This window comes from Macadamia integrifolia, chromosome 9, assembly GCF_013358625.1.
Source record: "Macadamia integrifolia cultivar HAES 741 chromosome 9, SCU_Mint_v3, whole genome shotgun sequence".
Lineage (NCBI taxonomy): Eukaryota > Viridiplantae > Streptophyta > Magnoliopsida > Proteales > Proteaceae > Macadamia > Macadamia integrifolia.
Window position 1 is genome coordinate 6,436,507 of NC_056565.1, and position 19,893 is coordinate 6,456,399.

Below are 19,893 nucleotides of genomic sequence, written 5' to 3' on the forward strand. Positions count from 1 at the left end.
TCTAGTCCACAAGACTTTCATCACTGGAGGATTTGGATAGGGTCATAATGTATACAGCTTTATCCTCATTGCTCCTTTTGTTTTTTTAATTGTATAAGCCAAACTTCAATACCAGTATACAGCAATGGTGATTGCACCAAGGTCCTCCCTCTTCCTACACTCTCTTCCCAATTATAAATCCACTATTGATTGTAGGGGAAACCCTTCCTACCCTTCTATTGGCCCAAAATTATCCACCGAAGTAGCCAACTCTCAAAATTTAGTTGTTTCTTAAGTAACCTTTTTTATTTTTGATAACTTTTGCTTCTCAAGTTACAGCCAAGTAATTGCAACCATTGTTGCAACCAAAGAAATAGAATCTTAAATGAAATTTTAAAAAGGGAGAGGTATAGGAAAGCTAGCAGGACACCTGAGTATCAAGTGTGCTAGCGATATTTTAACCGTAGGATTTGAGAGAACCGTTAGATTGAGAGGAAAAGTTCAAAACTTCAATCCACACCTGTCACACCTTATCACCCTCAATAGTCATGCCGGAATGTTGTCCGGCCGGTGCTCTCAGTTCTCTTCTTTTTTTTTTTCTTTTTTGCTGTTCCTCTCTCTCTCTCTCTCTCTCTCTCTCTCTCTCTCTCTCTCTCTCTCAGAGGTTTCTCTTCCTAGGCAGCGGCTGCGATAGCACTCTTTTTTTTTTTTCTGGTTTTTCTGTGTAATTTTTGCTGTGTAACTCTCTCCCCCCGATCTTTCTTCTTCGTGGATAGGGACTGCGGCCAGAGACGGCAGCGGCAGCTGCAGTGACGGCAGCCAGCGACGGTAGCTGCAGCGACTGCGACTGCGACTGCGACTGCGACGGCGGCGGCAGCAGCATCATCTCCGTTCCTTTTTTTTTTTCTGATTTTTGCTATTCCTCTCCATCGACCGCTGTTCCTCTCTCTCTCTCTCTCTCCCTTCTCCCCCCGATCTTTCTTCTTCGTGGATAGGGACTGCGGCCAGAGACGGCAGCGGCAGCTGCAGTGACGGTAGCCAGCGACGGTAGCTGCAGCGACTGCGACTCTGACTGTGACTGCGACGGCGACGGCGGCGGCAGCAGCATCATCTCCGTTCCTTTTTTTTTCTGATTTTTGCTATTCCTCTCCATCGACCGTTGTTCCTCTCTCTCTCTCTCTCTCTCCCTTCTCCCCCCGATCTTTCTTCTTCGTGGATGGGGACTGCGGCCAGAGACGGCAGCGGCAGTGACGGCAGCCAGCGACGGTAGCGGCAGCGGCAACGACCAGCTGTAACGGCAACAGCTGCAGTCTCTTTTTTTTCTTTTGGTTTTTGTTGTTACTCTTTCTCTCTCTCCGCCCGAGCTTTCTTCTTCTTGGACAGCGGCAGCGATTGCGACTGCGACGGCGGCGGCAGCAGCATCATCTCCGTTCCTTTTTTTTTTTTCTGATTTTTTGCTATTCCTCTCCATCGACCGCTGTTCCTCTCTCTCTCTCCCTCCGAGCTTTCTTCTACCTCCGCAGTGGCAACGGTAGCGGTAGAGGTAGCGGCTACGGCTGCAGCAGTGGCAATGGCAGTGGTTGAGGCTATGTGGATGAAAAATCGCCGGAGCAAGTGAGGGAGAAGAAGAGTGATCGTACATCGTCAGGCTAGGTAAGTTACCTAAGACAACAGATATCTAACGGTATTAATGCAGTCTATCTAATCCAACTGTCTACATTTGCTAGCACACCTAATTCTAAGGTGTACCACTAGCTTTCAAGACCTTTTTCCTTTTAAAAAATACTAAAACTTAGGAGAATACTTATGAATTACTGTTTTTTGAGCTACGCGTGAGGGTTACAGCTACTTCTTAGCAGCCAAATTTTTTTCCCCACCTCTCATCTTTAGTCTAAATAAATGATGCATATTCTCTGCAGCTGTTACACGGTGGTTAGAAGCATTTAGGCACAGACCCAAGGGATTCTCAGCCACCGAAGACTCACTGCACTGCAGAGGAGCACTGCAGAGGATGTGGAGGTCTAAATAATCTTGAGGTGTATTAATTTTCAAACGTTGCTTTCCATGGGTTATGCAGGAGGGGGGAGTGGGCGACAGTTGAGTCGACATAATTGAATAAAAGGGGATGAACTGGAGTGAACCATGAGCAAGTTGGGGACTGTAGTCTGTATGAGAGAGAGAGAGAGAGACAGAGATGTTTTGCAGACTTGTGATTCCAGATCCACTTGCCAAAGTGGCCCAACCTCCACTCCAAGCTTAATCTTCAATGGATAACATTCCTCGTGAAAATCATGACATTCCAGAATCCATCCAGAAAAAAAAAAAAAAAAAAAAAAAAGAAACACCCCCCAACAAAAAGCACTCAATCCATCGTCCCCAAATCTCCATTTTCTCAGAAAACAAGCAGCTGAGAAATTTGATTCTTTTCTCTTTTTAGAAAACGAAAAGGGTAATGAGTAAGATGATTAGATGGGAGAGTTCTATAAGGAGAAGCAGAAGAAGTGATCGTAAAAAGGAGAAGAAGAAGAAGAAGGAGAAGAAGAAGGAGAAGAAGAAGAAGAAGAAGAAGAGAAGAATCATTGACTCTGAATTCGATTAGGTTTTTTCGGGTTTTGGGTCCTTTTGGATCGTGACTTATTGACAGCCACCTTCGCCTAACACCCACTACGACTCGAGCTTCTCGCCTTTTCAATGACGGGTCTCTCTCTTTCTTTCTAACTTCCTTTTTCTCTTCCTTAAATGCTCCATCCTACCTCTGGGCTTTCTCATTCCCTCCCATTTGGCTTTCATACCTCGTGCCCTGTTTGGTATCAATCCCTTTTATCTACTCTCTTCTCTTCACTTCTACCTTTCTCTTTCTTTTCCTAACCTTGTGGGTTTTATTAGTAGTAGATAATTTAGTTTATTTTGGGCTCCTTCTTCCTTGGCTTGTTCTTACTGGGTAGAGCTAAGTTCCCATTACATCTAGATTCAAGAAATGTCTGATTTTGATTGTGATTGATAATGTTCTTCTTCACCTCTTTATGTCTCTTTTCTCATTTACTTAAATTTTAGTGAAGCCCTTCATGTCATTTAGCTGCAGTGTATCATCTTATTTCTGATTTCATCCTGTCTACTCTTTAATTAGACACTGAATTTGGTTTCTCTCTGTTCCAACTGGTCTTGCTCATTTTCTTGGTCCTGCAAGCTTGTCTGAATGCAGTACTAGTTGCAGTGTTCTCATTTGTTGATTCTGGTTATGTTTGTTTATGAGATATTTCCTGTAGAATCCTCTTGGCCTGCTTTCTTCTTGCTTCTGGTTCCATACTGATTCTATCATTGAAGAGAGAATAATTAACTCCAGATACCAGGGGAAGCTTAGATTGAATTCTTCTTTATGGCTGTTTCTTTTATTTAAATTATCAGCTCAACAAGTTGAGAAACTTTATTGCAGTTCCTCTACAACTTGACAGTTTGTTCCATTCCCGCTTTTTCCACTCCTCTGTTTTTCCAAGGAAAAGATATGAGATGGCCACAAATAAGGCTTTTTCTCCTGTCAACATTCATTTTCAGTCGATAATGATTATTTGTTACTGCATTTGCTTTGTAAGATCACTAAATGATGAAGGGAATTCCCTTCTTGGGTTCAAGAACAGCCTTATTGACCCAAATAACAATCTTCAAAGCTGGAGCCCATCAGATCCAACTCCTTGCAGTTGGAGTGGAATAGGATGTACTCTTTCTAAGGTAACCTCTGTAAATCTCCACAACTTCAATTTGTCTGGGCTTTTGTCTTCCACTGTCTGTGAGCTTAATTATTTAACTGTATTAAACATGTCAAGCAATTTCATCTCTGGCCCTGTACCTAAGGAGATGGCTTACTGCCTGAACCTGGAGGTTCTAGACCTTAGCACAAATAGGTTCCATGGGGAAATACCCCCTGAGCTCTGTGGATTGTCTAGACTAAGAAAGCTCTTTCTAAGTGAGAACTATCTGTATGGTCTAATCCCTGCCGAGATTGGAAATTTGATGTCTCTTGAAGAACTTGTCATTTACAGTAATAATCTGACAGACACTATTCCTTTGTCAATTAGAATGTTGAAAAAACTAAGGATTATCAGAGCAGGTCGGAACTTTCTCTCAGGTCCAATACCTGTTGAAATCAGTGAATGTGATGGTCTGGAGATTCTTGGGTTGGCACAAAATAAACTCGAAGGTTACTTTCCTAGGGAGCTTCAGAAGCTTAGGAATCTCACTACATTAATTCTTTGCCAAAACCATTTATATGGTGAGATTCCTCCAGAGCTTGGGAACTGCAGGAGCCTGGAGTTGCTTGCTTTGAATGACAATGCCTTCAGTGGAAGCATACCAAAAGAGATTGGGAATTTATCCCAGATAAAAAGGCTGTATCTCTACACTAACCAGTTGAATGGTACAATTCCAAGGGAAATTGGAAATTGTAGAAGTGCAGTTGAGATTGACCTTTCAGAAAATTGGTTAACGGAGTTCATTCCCATGGAGCTGGGTCAGATTCCAAATCTACAGTTGCTTCATCTTTTTGAGAACCTTCTGCAAGGAAGTATTCCGAGAGAGCTTGGGCATTTAGGACAGCTAAGAAATTTAGATCTGTCCATCAATAATTTGACAGGTCAAATTCCTTTGGAGTTTCAGAACCTTACCTCCTTGGAGGATTTGCAACTCTTTGACAATCACCTTGAGGGTACTATTCCAGCCCTCATTGGGGCTAACAGCAATCTGTCTGTTCTTGACACTTCTGAGAATAACCTTGTCGGCAGCATACCATCGCAGCTTTGTAAGTCACAGAAGTTAATGTTTCTGAGCCTTGGGTCAAATATGTTATCGGGTAACATTCCTTATGGGCTAAAAACATGCAAGTCTCTTGTACGGCTAATGTTGGGTGCCAACCGGCTTACTGGAAGTATCCCTGTTGAAATATCTGGACTGCAGAATCTCTCAGCCTTAGAACTGTATCAGAACCAATTTTTGGGGCCAATACCCCGAGAAATTGGCAAGCTTAAGAAGCTAGAGCGGCTCCTCTTGTCAGACAACTATTTCTTTGGTCAGATACCTTCTGAAGTTGGAGAACTGGTGCAGCTTGTTACCTTCAATATTTCTTCTAACTTACTCTCGGGGATTGTCCCTCTTGAGCTCGGCAACTGCTCAAAGCTTCAGAGGCTTGATCTGAGCAGGAATAGGTTCAGTGGTAATATTCCACAAGAACTTGGCAATCTGGTGAACCTGGAACTGTTGAAACTATCTGACAACAGACTGAATGGAACTATACCACATACTTTAGGTAGTCTGTCCCGACTCACGGAGTTGCAAATGGGAGGGAATTGTCTGTCTGGCAGTATACCTTCTGAGCTGGGTCAACTTACTTCACTGCAGATTGCCCTCAACATCAGCCACAACGCACTCTCTGGAGCAATTCCGGGTACTTTGGGAAATTTGCAAATGTTGGAATCACTATACTTGAACAACAATCAACTTGCTGGTGAAATACCTCTTTCCATACGTGAGTTGTTGAGCTTAATGGTGTGCAACCTTTCTAGCAATAACCTGGTAGGAACTGTACCCAACACCCCTGTTTTCCAGAGGATGGATCCCAGCAATTTTGCCGGAAATAATGGCCTGAGCATGATGTTTTCAAACTCTTGCTATACATCTTTGACTCCCCACCCAAGTTGGATAAAAGGAAGTTCTCTGAAGGAGAAAATAGTAATCATTACTTCTGTGATGGTTGGATTAATTTCCTTGTTTCTTACAGTGGGTATTTGTTGGGTTATAAAGCGCCAGAGGCCCGTTTTTGTATCCCTTGAAGATCAAATTAAGCCCGACATGTCTGATTATTATTATTTTCCCAAAGAGGGTTTTACATATCAGGATATTTTAGATGCTACTGGTTATTTCTCAGAGAGTGCGGCTATAGGGAGAGGAGCTTGTGGGACAGTTTACAAGGCTATCATGTCCGATGGCCAACTTATTGCTGTCAAGAAGCTGAAGTCCCGTGGAGAAGGGTCTATTGTTGACTGCAGCTTCCGGGCTGAGATATCAACCCTGGGAAAGATCAGCCACCGCAATATTGTGAAGCTCTACGGCTTCTGCTACCACCAAGACTCTAACCTTCTCTTATATGAATACATGGAAAATGGTAGTCTAGGAGAACTAATCCATGGGAAGGGTCATAATTGTCTGCTAGACTGGAATACTCGATATAAAATTGCTCTTGGGGCTGCTGAGGGTTTGTGCTATCTTCACCATGACTGCAAACCTCAAATCATTCATCGTGACATCAAATCAAACAACATTTTACTGGATAAAACTCTGGAGGCTCATGTAGGAGATTTTGGCTTGGCTAAGTTGATGGATTTACCTTACTCAGAATCCATGTCTGCTGTTGCAGGTTCATATGGCTACATAGCCCCTGGTAAGAACTGTATAAGTTCAGTCAGCTTTGATTCCATTCATTATGCATTTGCGGTCATTCTTACCCAGGACTCCATCTATTTAAGTGGTGGTGCTTTTTTTGCTTTAATTAATGTACTAAGAATTTTATGCTGTACCATATTTCATTCTTTTTGTTTGTACTCTTGTTCTAATCAAATGTGGTTCCTTTTAGATTTCCTTGCATCTGAACTTTGTCTATTAGTATCCGAGCTAATATCAGATGTAATTTTTTTAGTAAATATACCCATGGCTAGGTATATGTTTTGCATTTAAATTCGAGAGTAAATATTTTAGTGTGGAGAATCATAGAAAAGAAAGTGCTTCCTTCCCTTTCTGTAAATGGCACCCATCTAGGAATCAATCAGTAGGAATGGCTAGGAGGGCTAAGTCTTCCTGTGCACACTACATTTGGACAAAACAGGCCACTGTGTGCCAGTAGGGAGGTTGGTTTTGGAACCAGCTCTGTTGCACCTGAATATGGAGGAAAGATCACAAACACTGCTGATAAATAACTTAAAAATTTGCTAATAATTGGTCCCTTCAATTTTTATTTGATGGGAAGTTAATGAATCCTCTTAGATGATGAAACCATAATCATGGAATAATTAGATAAACAAACCTGATTGTAACCACCCCTCTGTTCTCCCATACTGCTCAAATACATGATTTCTCCTTTCTTATAATCTTAATCTGCCTGAAATCAAATTCAATGTTGATGGTCTACAATCTATAATCAAATTGATGAGCATTACCCTCTTTTCTCTGATAAATGATGAGCATAAGCAGTTAGCAGTTGTTTCCTAGCAGGACTAAGCCAGAATATTTCATTGGCAACTAATGTGGGACAAAATGATCAGTGAAATATACTTCCAACTGCTGGTATTGCATTTCATTTTGATTGTTCAGCTCCTACTATTTGAGAAAGATGGAATTTACCTCCTCCTTTGTAGTGTGTGGTACTTAAGAGACTTTAATGGGTTGTCCATATTCATAGAAATGATTCAGTTTAAAATGGAACAGCCAGAGCTATGCTGTAATGTTTATAGTGATGAAACCTGATCAGAATCGTCTACCTTTTGATTTGTCGTATGGCTTACTTTTTGCTATTTATTCCAGGGTCTAGAGTGTCTGATTTGTAGGCAAAGTATATTTTCCTAAAGGTGCCAATGATTTTCTGCTCCCCCCCCCCCCCCCTTCCTGGCAGTCCCATTATAATTCTTTCTCCAAGCTGCTTTAGAGACAAGCTTTTAACTGTTAAATGAGAATTAGAAATGTTGCTACTTAGTTCATTTGTATCTTGCATCTGAAAATCAATTGTTTGTTATTTCAGAGTACGCGTATACAATGAAAGTCACTGAGAAATGTGATATCTACAGCTTTGGAGTTGTTCTACTTGAATTAATTACTGGAAGGTCTCCTGTTCAGCCCCTCGACCAAGGAGGGAACCTGGTAACGTGGGTAAGAAGTTCAATACAGAATATGGTCCCAACATCCAAGATTTTAGATCAACGCCTGGACCTGAGCGTGAGTAGTACAGTTGAGGAGATGTTTCTAGTCCTCAAGATCGCCTTGTTCTGCACTAATTCAACACCGCTAAATAGGCCAACTATGAGGGAGGTTATTGCGATGCTTATTGACACTAGGGAATCATCTTGCAATTCTCAGTCATCGCCAACATCAGAAATCCCTTTAAATGAAGAGGCTGCTTCCAGAGGTTAGAAGCTCTCCTTTAATAATATTACCCCATGAATAGAGGCTATTAATATGTGATATAGAATTCACTCAGGAACCTGGTTTTGATGGGTAGTTATAGATTTTGGGGTCAAAATTAAATTTTTGAACTTGATTAATATAACAGAATGTGATAGCTCAAGTAATTATAATTTATTATTGGCCGTCTTGGATTTACTTTAAACTATAAGATTCCATTAAGTATTTTTGTTCATTATATACTGGCTAATCAATGGTGTCCAGTAATTATAAGCCATTCACTCTATGGACTACCACTTGTTCTGCTTCTCTCCTTGTGACTTGTTCAACAAGGCCCTCTGTGTCTAGGACTCTGCAACTGCCCCTTGTGTCTTGCAAATTAAACCATTTCATTTTGGTTATCATAGGGTCTATGTGTATATGATTTTCATCAAATATGGACTTATATCGATTCGTCAACGGTGGGAGTACATTTTCTCTCCAACAATGAAATAAAAATCATTTCATGAAATCCCATGATTGCATGATATCTACTTTATGTTAATAATAGCAGTTTTGAATCATAACTTGTGATTGATCCACTATAAAGCATCCCCTTTTGATATGAACTGCTAGGATAATCTATTCTTAAATACTGTCATTCCAAGTGTCAACTAAGTGCAGCCTACTTAAGTCATTTCATATTAATGTAAGTTCTGAGCCCAACTAACAAAATTATGTTCCATTTTACTTAGTAAAAGAATTTTAGTAAAAATATTAAAGGAAAGAGTACCATATCCAACTTAAAATCTTCTTTTATCTATACACATTATTTGCGATATTGTATTTAAATGGCTAATCTTTTGAAATGCTACATATAAAAAAAATTACAATACTCTATAAAGTACGAACGATGTTTTAATTGTTTGGTATACATTTTCACTTGATGAAAATACCTTTAGGATGATGTTGCACAGAGAATCAAAGTGGGATGAATGAAGTGGAGAAGTGAGCCCAGACTGTTGTCTGACGGCATATCCCTTTAAAGCTTAAGGGGAAATTCTATAGGGCTATTGTGCAACCAGATATGATGTATGGGTCAGAATGTTGGGCAATTAAGAGGTGTCATAAAGAGAAGCAATGTGTAGCTAAGATGAGAATGTTACAATGGATGTGCAGCAAAACTAGGAAGGATAAAACAAAGAATGAGTATATTATAGCTGATTTGGGAATTGCCCCGATCAACCATAAGCTCCATGAAACTCGTCTGAGGTGGTAGTTCAAAGGAGGCATGAGGGCGCCCCAATAAGAAGAAGTGATTTGATTCAGACTGAAGGAGCTAAAAGAACTAGGGGCAGGCCTAAAATGACCATAGGCAAAGTGGTGGGATTGAGGAATGACATGCATAGTCTCAATCTTGTCCAAATATGACCTTGGATAGAGCCTATTAGAGGGAAAGGATCCATGTAGTGACCCATTTAGCTGAGATTCTCCCAACTTGTTAGGTTGTGCCTCTTTCCTCTTGCTCTCATCTTTTCATCTATTCCTTCCCTGTCACACCCCGCCGCCACTCAGCTAAAGGCTGGTGACATGGACACGTATACGTATCCACAATCCATCCAAGATCCATGATACAGTACTTTAAGTTCATAAAATTACAAAATGATTCTAAGATCACATACATATAATATAAACAAAATATACCAACTGGTGATTTCTATTGATATTTACCATAACTACACAAAAAGAATGTTTTCACATAGGGATCATAATTACAGTTATGCCCCATAGGGCTACATCTGCTACGTATAAAAAGAATCAAAAAGAGAAAATGATACTCCCATCCTCAACGTGCTCCAAATGCACAGCCATCGCATACGCATCCATCCTCGTGTGCAACCAGCTCCTCATCCCCAGAGGTCACCTCCGTAGAGAGCCGGATCCTCAATCACAGTTTCCAAAGGGTTACCTGAACCAACATCTAAAAAAAGGGGCAACAACGGAGGTGAGCTTCCACGAAGCCCAATGAGGGGTAACACACACAAGCAATCATGACAATCCAAGATATGCAATAATATAAATATCCATGCCCAACCACATCAATATGAATGCAATGACATGATCCAATAATTATCAAACAATTCTAAGCAACAATTTCTAAGTCCCAAGGGGTATAAGTGCTACTGCAACATAGGTGTTATCCCCAGTCATGAATGTACGTTATCAGTCCCCAGGGATACAAGCTAGTTGCTGGTCAAGAGCATACCGGTCCCTACATGGCTACTTCGGTACCCGATAAGCCCCTATTAAGAACCCTCTCATAATACCACTACATCGAATCCAATATCGCATGTTGGGTATACCCATCACCGAATCCAACATCGCGTGAGGGTTTGTCACGACGTTAGCATCTGCGCACCTCAGTCACCGGAAATCGTCCCCAATCTTGGACCATTGGACGAAAAGATTAGCCAATACGTAAACCCCTATTGGCAAGGGTTGTAGCACCAGGGTGGTTATCCTAGCCCAATGCAGTCTAATATGCCATAACACATTTCAATCATACTCATAAGCACACTCACACTGAGCATGCAATGCCGCCGACACCAACCGTTAGCCACCCTGCACCCCAGTCACACACACACACACACTCACCCTGAGCATGCAGTGCTGCCGGCACCAACCGTTGGCCACCCTGCACCCTAGTCACACACACACACACACCCTAAGCATGCACCAACAGTTGGCCACCCTGCACCCCAATCTCCACATACACGCACACTCACCCTAGGCATACAGTGCAGTAGGCACCCACCACTGGCCACCTTACATCCCAGTCACAACACACACATGCACAACCATAATCCATATTCTCATGCCACATCAACAATTTCCATAAATAACAAGTTGTGATGCAAAAAATTCATGTAAACACACAAAATCCCCTCACCTTGAGTCCTAGGTGATGATGGACCGCTGATGGCCTCGCGCCGTGTCTCGTCACCTCTTGGTTCTACTCCTAGGATACATAAGAATTTTAAGAAATAAATCACTCATAGAGAAATGAGTCCCTAGGCATATGTTCTAGCCTCATTTCTTATTTTTCTTTTCCTTGAAATTGCTCTCAAATTGAGGGTTTTATGACTATAGGGCTAATTTATATGTGGGGGATGTTCACCACCTCAATTAGCTTAGATTAAGTGTAATTAATGGTTTAATTAAGATAAGTGTACACAATGGATCCCAATTCCCCAAAGTTCCAATCGCGACTAAGCTAAATTAGGAAATTTCGGTTGAGGGTGTAGGTGGTGACCACCAATGGCTTATGTGGTCACCCCAATCCACTATACATGTATTTAATTTCATTTTCCCCAACCCAATTTCGAGTTTGAATGGTGGGGTATAGAGGGTTTGGGTAAAACCCACCTTTTTTAGGGTTTTTGTTATCCAAATTGGGGATTTCACTAGGGAGGGTTCATGGGCTCAAATCAATCCATTAATCTTGATAGGATAAGTCTCTTACACTAAACCCCTCTTCCAATTTGTAGCTTTAACAAGTGGGAAAGTGGTTATAGTAATTTTCCCCATTTCTAGGTTTTGTGTTGCCCAAATTGGGTCTTTTGATGGCGGTTTCCTAAAAGAGGGTTTATAAACTTGAAATGAACTCATGATTTTTCTAGGGTAAGTTTTCCACACCAAATCCCCATTCCTATCTGTAAGTTTAGAGAGTGGAGAGGTGGGATTCAGTTGGGGCGATCTCTCTTACCTCAAAAGAGAAGAAATGGGAGAAACCTAGCACATGGAGTTAGAGACTTAGAGTGAGTGGAGTTTACCTTAGTTGGTAGGAAACCCTTGCTTCTCCCTTCCTCTTCCTTCCTTGCTCTCCTTCTCCGTCTTCTTCTTTCTCTTTCTCCTTCTCTTTGCTTTTACTTTGGTAGGTCGAGAATGAATGGAGTCTATTTGTAGTCACTTAATTAACTAAGGCCTGTTTGGGAAAAAAATGGGTTTTCACCCATTACCGGGTTAACTCATTATTTGGCACTAACGGGCCCACCTTGGGGTGACCCGATACATTAATCCATTACCCAATAAGTGGTACCAACCAATGAAGGTGGTTTGAGGTGCACAGGTGCGAGGGTCTGGGTCCCATGGCCAAATAACCCGGTTTTGGCCGGTATTTTCACTTTTAAGGTTCGAGGATCTTTCCGTGAAGTATGAGGGCTTAACTAACCTTTTCTTCTGTGCCCGGAACCCCTTCCAATTTTTAAGGCATGAGTAGTAAGTGCAAGTGGAGTCATCCTTCCCTTCCCTGGCAAAATACGGCTGCTACCCAGTATTCATAGGTACTATATCCTCCGGTGCCTCATCTGTACAATTAAAATAGGAATTTTAGGGCACGGTATAACATTCCCCCAATTCTATTTGGACTTTTTTTTTTTTTTTTTAACTGACCCCATTAAGTTGGGATAAGGCTGAGTTTGTTGTTGTATGTCCTCTCTGATCCACCTTCTCTAACAATTCCTTTCACACAAGGGATATAACTCCAGATTTACGGAATCTATTTTCGCTAACACATGTTATTGAGAGCATATAAGCATTTTATGTGCAGATTACAAGTGTCATTGACAAAGTAAACAACTGAACGAGTTTCCTTGATAAACAAGACAATTAAATAAGGAAGTTTGAGATTGTGGTCTTTACAACTAAGGCATCATCTCAAGAAGGAAGCTACGTGAGAAGGATTGTGTGGGGTTCAATCCGACACCCCTTTGTTCGATCATCAGTTTGTAGACCATGAAGAAGAAAATTGAGGATACAATCAAGGTTCAACTACAACCTTTAAATCCCTCTTCTGTTAGTGATCAATGTGGAAGAAATATAAGAGGATAAACACTTGTGATTGTCCTTCTCTCATCTGAAAGGGCAAAGGTTTTTAGCTAGTTTGATAGTTCAAACTTCCTTGTATCTTAATTCTTGTGTGAAAATATCCTAGCAGAATGTGAAAGAAGATTGGAATACAGACCAAAAAAAATTCAACTTATAGAGTAGAAGTCAAGTTAATCTTATGTAGGTAGCATTATTTCAGTGTATAACAGTAGAAGATTGACACAGTTGTCACAGACCGGGTGTTAAATGCCTGGTTAAAAGAGTAAAGCCCTTTCAAACCTCCACGATTGAACAGTTAAAAATTATGCGATTCACAGTTTAGAAGACTTGGCAGAAATATACACATCAGATGAGCAGGACTTTTGAAGAGTTTCCTATTGCTTCTTTAGTTGATGGATTTGCTAAGAAATTTGCAGAAATTTCTTAAAAAATCAATAAAAGCCATACACTGAACCAGAACAGATGGATCTTGATTCAAAATGATCTTGAAATCAAGTTCTAAGGATTTTAGAAATACACTGTTCATGCCTATATAGTAAGAGTCTTCGCATTTGATTTGAATATTCCCCTAAGTAAAGAATCTAAACAAAATTTAAAGATAAGAAACAGATATAAAGTGTACAAACAATAAAAGCCCAAAAGTTTCCATCCAATGCCTGGTGTACCAGGACGGATTAAATCATGCTGTTATTAGTCCTATGGCATGTAAAAGCATCTTTCTCAATAATAGTTATCTAGTATTCCTCTGGATTTGTTTTGATGGATTACATGGATCTCATAATACTGTTATCCAACCCACAGCATGTAAATTCTATGACTATCCAAAGGGCTATTGTTCCTCTCACACACACACACACCAAAAAAAAAAAAAGGGGGTGATTGTTTCATTTGAGGGGCATCAGTAGCCCATTGCATGTACCTTGGTTGAGGCTAGTTGCTCTTCCTTTTCCTTAAAGGCGGAACAGCTTGTTCACACATGATCAATTTTTGCATTCATCAATTTCAGCTGCAGGTTTTGTGGCCAAAATGCAATTTTACTCATTGAACGGTTATTCAACATGAGCATCCCCTGTTGGATTCAACTGAATCAGCTCCTAGTATAGTGCCCATGATGGAATTTTACATCATCTCAGCTGAAACAAATGCAGATGCATTTTCTTCTTATTATTATTCATCATTGGATTCAGTTTAACAGAGAGATAAGGAGGGAGAGAGATTGTTTCTTTTCTTATGCATGTGATTTTTAAAATTTGTGCAGGACATGGGGAGCCATAGATTCTTCCTTACTCAGAGGTGCGGAATGTGCAATAAATATTTTTATCTCTCAGGTCTATCTACTGACTGTGCAACACAACTCACCCAGTGGCTTCAGAAGTAGAAAGCAACTTAGTTGTATTTCTTCCTTATACTGAAAGAGGTGATATCCCAGTCCAACCGCCAACCTACCCTTTGTATCTATGTGTATTTGTGCATTGAAACCTACTAATAGGATATGATCCCATGAAGCCGCTCCTCAAACTCTTTCCCTGATAAGAATTATTTTAGTCAATAAATGTGGTTATCTCTGCTGCTATTTTCATCGATCAAATTACTTCTTATCAAGGTGCATTGTCGCATTTGATATCCACTCTGATCATGGTTAAATTTCTGTTAGTCACAAATCATCTATCATTCAAGGGGTTTCTCTCAAATAAATGGCAGTGTTCTTCTCTATGTTTGGGAAACGTTTCAAAGTGGATGATCAGCGAATTGCACCTATAGCAAATGCCTCTGCTTCTACAAGATGTTGGTAATTCTTATCATTGGATAAACAGGTTAAGGTTCGGATTGACCAAGTGTCAAATTTTAGCCTTCTATTCAATCATTTGTTTCTCCCATGTAAGAAACATATTCCAGCATGTTTCTCTGTCATGCACCCTCTTCATAATCCTGAATTTTTAGTAGTTTGCCATGTCACCTAGCCAGCTAGGATTGGGCTAACCTTGTCATGTGAAGCAGGGGCCCATGGAATCAACATGTCCACAAAATTTGGGCCTCATTTGAGTTGCCGCGTATTAGATATTCTATGTAATTTTGTAGATGAAGTAATTGGGTGTCCCATAGCAAGACCCTTTTTGAATATGAGAATTTAAAAGTTGATAAATAAAAAAAGTTGCATCCAAAGACAATCATAATCACAATAGTAGTTCCCCCAATTCTTTTGTTTTTGGGTTGATAGCCTTGCAATTTGTTATTTTTTTTAATATAAAAGATATTTTTTTCCTTGGTAGAAGAGAAAATAAAAGAAAGCACTAAACCAAAAAAAAAGAGCACATATCACCCAAAATATCAAATTCTGCCCTAGTACTCCTAGTTATCACAGTTAACCTATGACCTAGATCAATAGAGGTTACATCCTTTTTAACAATACATACATTAATAAATGGCTTCATTTAATGTCCAACAAAACAGTAAAAAACTAATCATGGCCATTGAAAAGAGTTTCGAGTCACCCAGTTAACCAACTCCTCACAATCAATCAAAATGTCAATATTGTCGATTCATGTTCACTTTACTTTTTGCAACTCATGAGCATTCCCCGTGCCTCAGCCTCTTGTGCATTCCCTGCACACCCAAAATCCATACAAGCGACAAGAATATTTTTTTTGCAAGACATAATTGATGCTTAAACACTATGTTTGTGTCCATAGAACTATCATCACAAACAACTGTAGTATGACCATTATATAAGCTCAAGGTAATCCTCCATAGGTAAGGATGAAACACATGGTGAAAAGTTTTTATTCATATGATGACGGAAAGTAGAAAGGTTTTGGTATGATCATTACCTTATATGGATTTGGTTTTGAAATGGAAAACAGTCACTGGTTCTTAGTGTTCCACATGAAGTAACATGTGATTGCAAACACAACAATGAAAAGTAATTTTTCTCTAATGAGGGATGAGCTTGGCATTAGTAATATTTCACCTTGGCGGAATTCTATTCTTTAATCTTAATAAGCCTACTGCCTATGTCCTCTAAAAAACAGGACATGGCAAAAAAATGTGCCAAAAAATTTCCTTCTCTACTGCACAAAATAGACGAATGTCATCAATATCTCGAGAACATTTAAAAGGGTGTTTGGTTCGATTTTTCCAGCGGATTACATTCTATAGAATCATGTTTTTCATTAAAAAAAAAAAAAAAAAACTGTTTGGTTCACGTAAATGAAAAAGTGATCCAGACTCATGGTGTTCATTGGAATCACCATTTACACTAAAGTTGGGATTCAACTGGATTAACCTGAATCGGTAAATCCAGAATCAGGGTGATTCCACTTATCGGGTTTTCGTATCTGAACTTTCCCATCTTTCGACGAGAGACGAACGCAGCCAATGTGAGATTTCCGAAAAACGAACGCAGGCAAGGTGAGATTTCCCCTTCTTCTTCTTCTTCTTCCTTTGACGAGAGAGGAACGCAACCAAGGTGAGATTTCTGAAAAACGAACGCAGGCAAGGTGAGGTTTCTTCAGATTATGGAGTTGTCGGTTGTTATCTTTCCGGTTCTTAACTTCATATCTAGGTTTTCAACCCATGTTTCTTCCTCATTGTGCAAGATTTATTTGTTGGCTTCGTCGATCAACTGAAGAAAGGGGGTGTTTTCCAGATTGTTTGAGGTATGGTTCTTCCTCTTCTTCAAACCTAGATGTGAAACCTTAGATTTGGGGGTTTTTTCAATTTTTTGAAATTGGAATGAAGAAATCTCTGCCATGGTTTTATTACGTTCTGAATTTGTTATATGAACCCTAGAACTCGGTGACAAGTAACTTCTATTTTACTATACTAAAACAGCCCAAGCGACCCAAGGATTCCCCTCTCTCTCTCTCTCTCTCTCTCTCTCTCTCTCTCTCTTGCACTTTCCATTTCTGCTGCGTTGTCGTCATTGTCGATGCTTTCTTTCTCTCTTCAGCTATCAGGTCTGCAACAAATTCTGGCTATTTGGCTTCTTGACCATGATGGAAGTTTGAAAGTAAACATTGTCCATGGCCATTCCTTGATGTTATCAACGTTTAACCATCATTCCAATTGAGCCACTCTTCTGCGGCTGTATACACCTTGAACATCCTCCATCACCCTAACTACCACATATAATTCTCTTAACACTCCTCTTTAATTGCAATTTGTTAAGTTTTTTAATTTTATTTTTATTTTTTTGGGTATTGAGTTGGGTTATGGCTGGCCGGAAGCTGAACCAGATTCAACCTATTGCCCTTGCTGCTTATCCACAATAGAACAAACCCTGCACTTCTTCAGTGGTTATGGGCAAATTGGCTGTCCAAAATCCAGTGTGGCTTGTTATGACAGGGGCATTTTTCCACAAATAATAATTGTGCCTGAAGCAAGAAGGATTTAAACATGCAATTTCATAATATATTGTCATCTAGTATCCATATCATTATTAAACTTGCAATTTCATAATATATGGTATGCTGGTGTAGTGCTTATCCATCCCAAGAGCTCTGAAAAGGGCATGTATACCAAAGATTATGCTGAGAAAAACAGAGGTTCTACTAGTGTATAAGGTACCTAAAATTGAATTCATATGGTGTTGCTTTTACTAACTACAAGAGAGGTTCCCTTTTCCCTCTCTCAAAGCACTTTACAACATCCTTCCTAAGTTCATCGGGTAGCTGCAGGCAGATCCAGTCCAGAAAAGACTCCAAATCTTTTGCAAAGTCTAGTAGATAACAGTCCCATCCATGTTTAATTTGATAACCTCTTCTTCTCACTTTGCCATTTTAATCCCTCATTTCAAAAGTTTGTATTTATTAAGTAAAAATAAAATTCTTAATCTAGACAAAGTCATTTTTATGTCGAAATCCAAGACTTGATTGAATTTTTATATTATTTCTTCTACTTTTGGTACATTTGGATTACTATTTTTGTTTGAGATTTGCTTTGAGAAGTAGATATTCTAATATTAATATGTTTAACGATCTAACCTTGGTTGTATTTCATGTAATTATTTTATTTAGTAGTTGAAACTGAGTCTTGGGCACTACTTGTGCACTTCTTCAAGCACAATTTTTTGAGGTTTTAAGCTTTGTTCATCTGGCATGATTTGGTGTCAGTTGAAAGGCTATTCAACTATATTTCCAATGAGACTAATGTTGTATGAAATCCATGGATGGTGTGGATGTTTTATATTTTTTAACAATAAGTACTTTCATTAATCGACACAATAGAAAGAAGCATATGGCACTTTTAACAGCATGCACCAACCCAGATGATAAGGGGAGTTATGGGGTGAAGATTATCATCCTATTAATTTGTGATGGTATTTCTGTTTGTTAGGAGTTGTAATTTAAATGTAAGTTCGACATATAAATTTGAAGTGTAAGAAAGCGGAATTGTCAACAGAATCGGTCTCTGCTGATTCTGATTCCAATTCAACTGAAATCAGGTGTTATAGGGTGTTATTTGATTGGCTAAACAGTTTTACAAGGTGTTTGAATACTGTCGAGAGTAGTAGTATTTTTGGTGTATGCTATGATAGGATGGATTTGGTAATGGTTGATTTGGGAGAGAGAAGGGTATTCATAAAGGGAGGGATGGAGGCTTTGAAGGTTCTTCTTGTGTAGTTTTGAGAGAGAGGCTTGGTAGGCTTGGTACAATTGGATACAAGTGTCAGAACTCAGCCATGAGAAAGAGAGGATTGATTCTCCTGGTCCTTCTAATGGTGGAATGCTATTGGGGTATGAATTGCGAAGACAAGTGCGAATTATGGTCGATATTTTTGGTGTTGTCCACAATCAATTGGGGTATGAATTTCTTAATTTTTTTTTTTTTGGATATTTAGCATTTGAATGTTTATTTTCTTAAATTCTTATTAGATTATTCTATTTGCTTTGCAGGTTGAAAACAAAGGTTGTGGAATGTTCGAATGGATATCAAATTCAAGCCCAAGCTGTCATAGTTATCAGACTCCACCTTGGTTCCAATGCTCGGAAACCTCAACTGCATCATCGCCTTCCCCTTCATCAGACTATATCAAATGATACTTGAACGGTGCAATTAAAGAATCGGAGGACCGTACGAGGATGCTGAGGGATGTTCTTGACGTAGTCAAGGCTGATGTCATTGTAATGATATTGTATTCATTATCATTTGGTAGTACTTGGATTGTAATAGTTAATTTAGATTGAACTATGTTTTTGGATTATTACATGTTAGTACCTGCATTGGACCAGTTTGTGTAATGATTATTCTCTTTCTCCTTCAAGCACTTGACTCATCAATCCAACAAATCAATTATCTTTTATTCCAAGGAAGCTTCAGGATGAGAGGTCCTTTGATCACTATTATTAAAAACCAGCAGCTAATAGGAGCAAACTAGCAATGAAGCAAGCACCCTTTATGGGGAATTGGGCACATCACAACCTCGAAGTGCCCAATTCAGAAATTTAGAATCGATGGAAAGGTTTCAGAATTTGAAATTTAGAAGAGTGTTTCTAACCACCTTAAAACCAAGAAAATTCTAGAATCATAGAGAAAGAAACAAGACCAGAATAGAGACCAAAACAAGACATGGATCTCTAGTTATGGAACTGTCCTAATATAAATATGGATATGAAAAATAACCCTGAAATTCAGAATCAATAGAAAGATTTCAGAATTTAAAATTCAGAACAGAATATTCACATGTGTAATGTGACATGTGACTAAGCTCATTGTAATATGACCTGTGAATGAGATTCACGTGTAATATGACTTGTTCTATATAGAACCACATACCAAACTAAATAGAATATGCACTCATTCACATGTAATATGACTTGTCTATATAAAACCACATACCAAACTAAATAGAATATGTCAAAAGTAGTTCAAACTTCTTGTTTGATCAATAAG

General features: G+C 39.4%; 1 protein-coding gene and 2 long non-coding RNA genes across 6 annotated transcripts; 2 read left to right on the forward strand and 1 right to left on the reverse strand.

Annotated features, from left to right (window-relative positions):
• Nucleotides 1-1,867: 1,867 nt before the first annotated feature.
• On the forward strand, nt 1,868-14,590 carry LOC122089938 (leucine-rich repeat receptor-like serine/threonine-protein kinase At1g17230). Of its 2 annotated transcripts, XM_042659718.1 has the most exons (4): nt 3,581-3,705; nt 4,053-6,406; nt 7,757-8,140; nt 14,261-14,590. In XM_042659718.1, exons 2-4 carry the CDS (start codon nt 4,054-4,056, stop codon nt 14,275-14,277), a joined length of 2,754 nt encoding a protein of 917 aa, XP_042515652.1. In that variant the 5' UTR covers nt 3,581-3,705; nt 4,053; the 3' UTR covers nt 14,278-14,590. The 2 variants fall into 2 exon arrangements, with proteins under 2 accessions (XP_042515651.1, XP_042515652.1); XM_042659717.1 differs by having other exon boundaries at nt 1,868-6,406.
• LOC122089939 lies at nt 9,941-12,051 on the reverse strand. The gene is made up of 3 exons (XR_006143373.1): nt 11,949-12,051; nt 11,066-11,134; nt 9,941-10,096 (listed from the first exon to the last, which is right to left on the reverse strand). It is a non-coding gene; the product is annotated as an uncharacterized LOC122089939 (long non-coding RNA).
• Nucleotides 14,591-16,214: 1,624 nt separating the features above from the next.
• Nucleotides 16,215-19,241, forward strand: LOC122090083. 3 transcript variants are annotated; one of them, XR_006143409.1, is made up of 4 exons: nt 16,215-16,499; nt 16,599-16,658; nt 17,481-18,803; nt 18,897-19,241. It is a non-coding gene; the product is annotated as an uncharacterized LOC122090083 (long non-coding RNA). The 3 variants fall into 3 exon arrangements; XR_006143407.1 differs by having other exon boundaries at nt 16,215-16,658; nt 18,446-18,803; XR_006143408.1 differs by lacking the exon at nt 17,481-18,803 and having other exon boundaries at nt 16,215-16,658.
• Nucleotides 19,242-19,893: the final 652 nt, after the last annotated feature.

Bases quoted from the DNA above. Each gene is read 5' to 3' on its own strand.
- LOC122089938 (XM_042659717.1), top strand. From the start codon at position 3,487: ATGGCCACAAATAAGGCTTTTTCTCCTGTCAACATTCATTTTCAGTCG. The intron at 6,407-7,756 runs GTAAGAACTGTA...TTGTTATTTCAG, and splicing joins ATATGGCTACATAGCCCCTG to AGTACGCGTATACAATGAAA.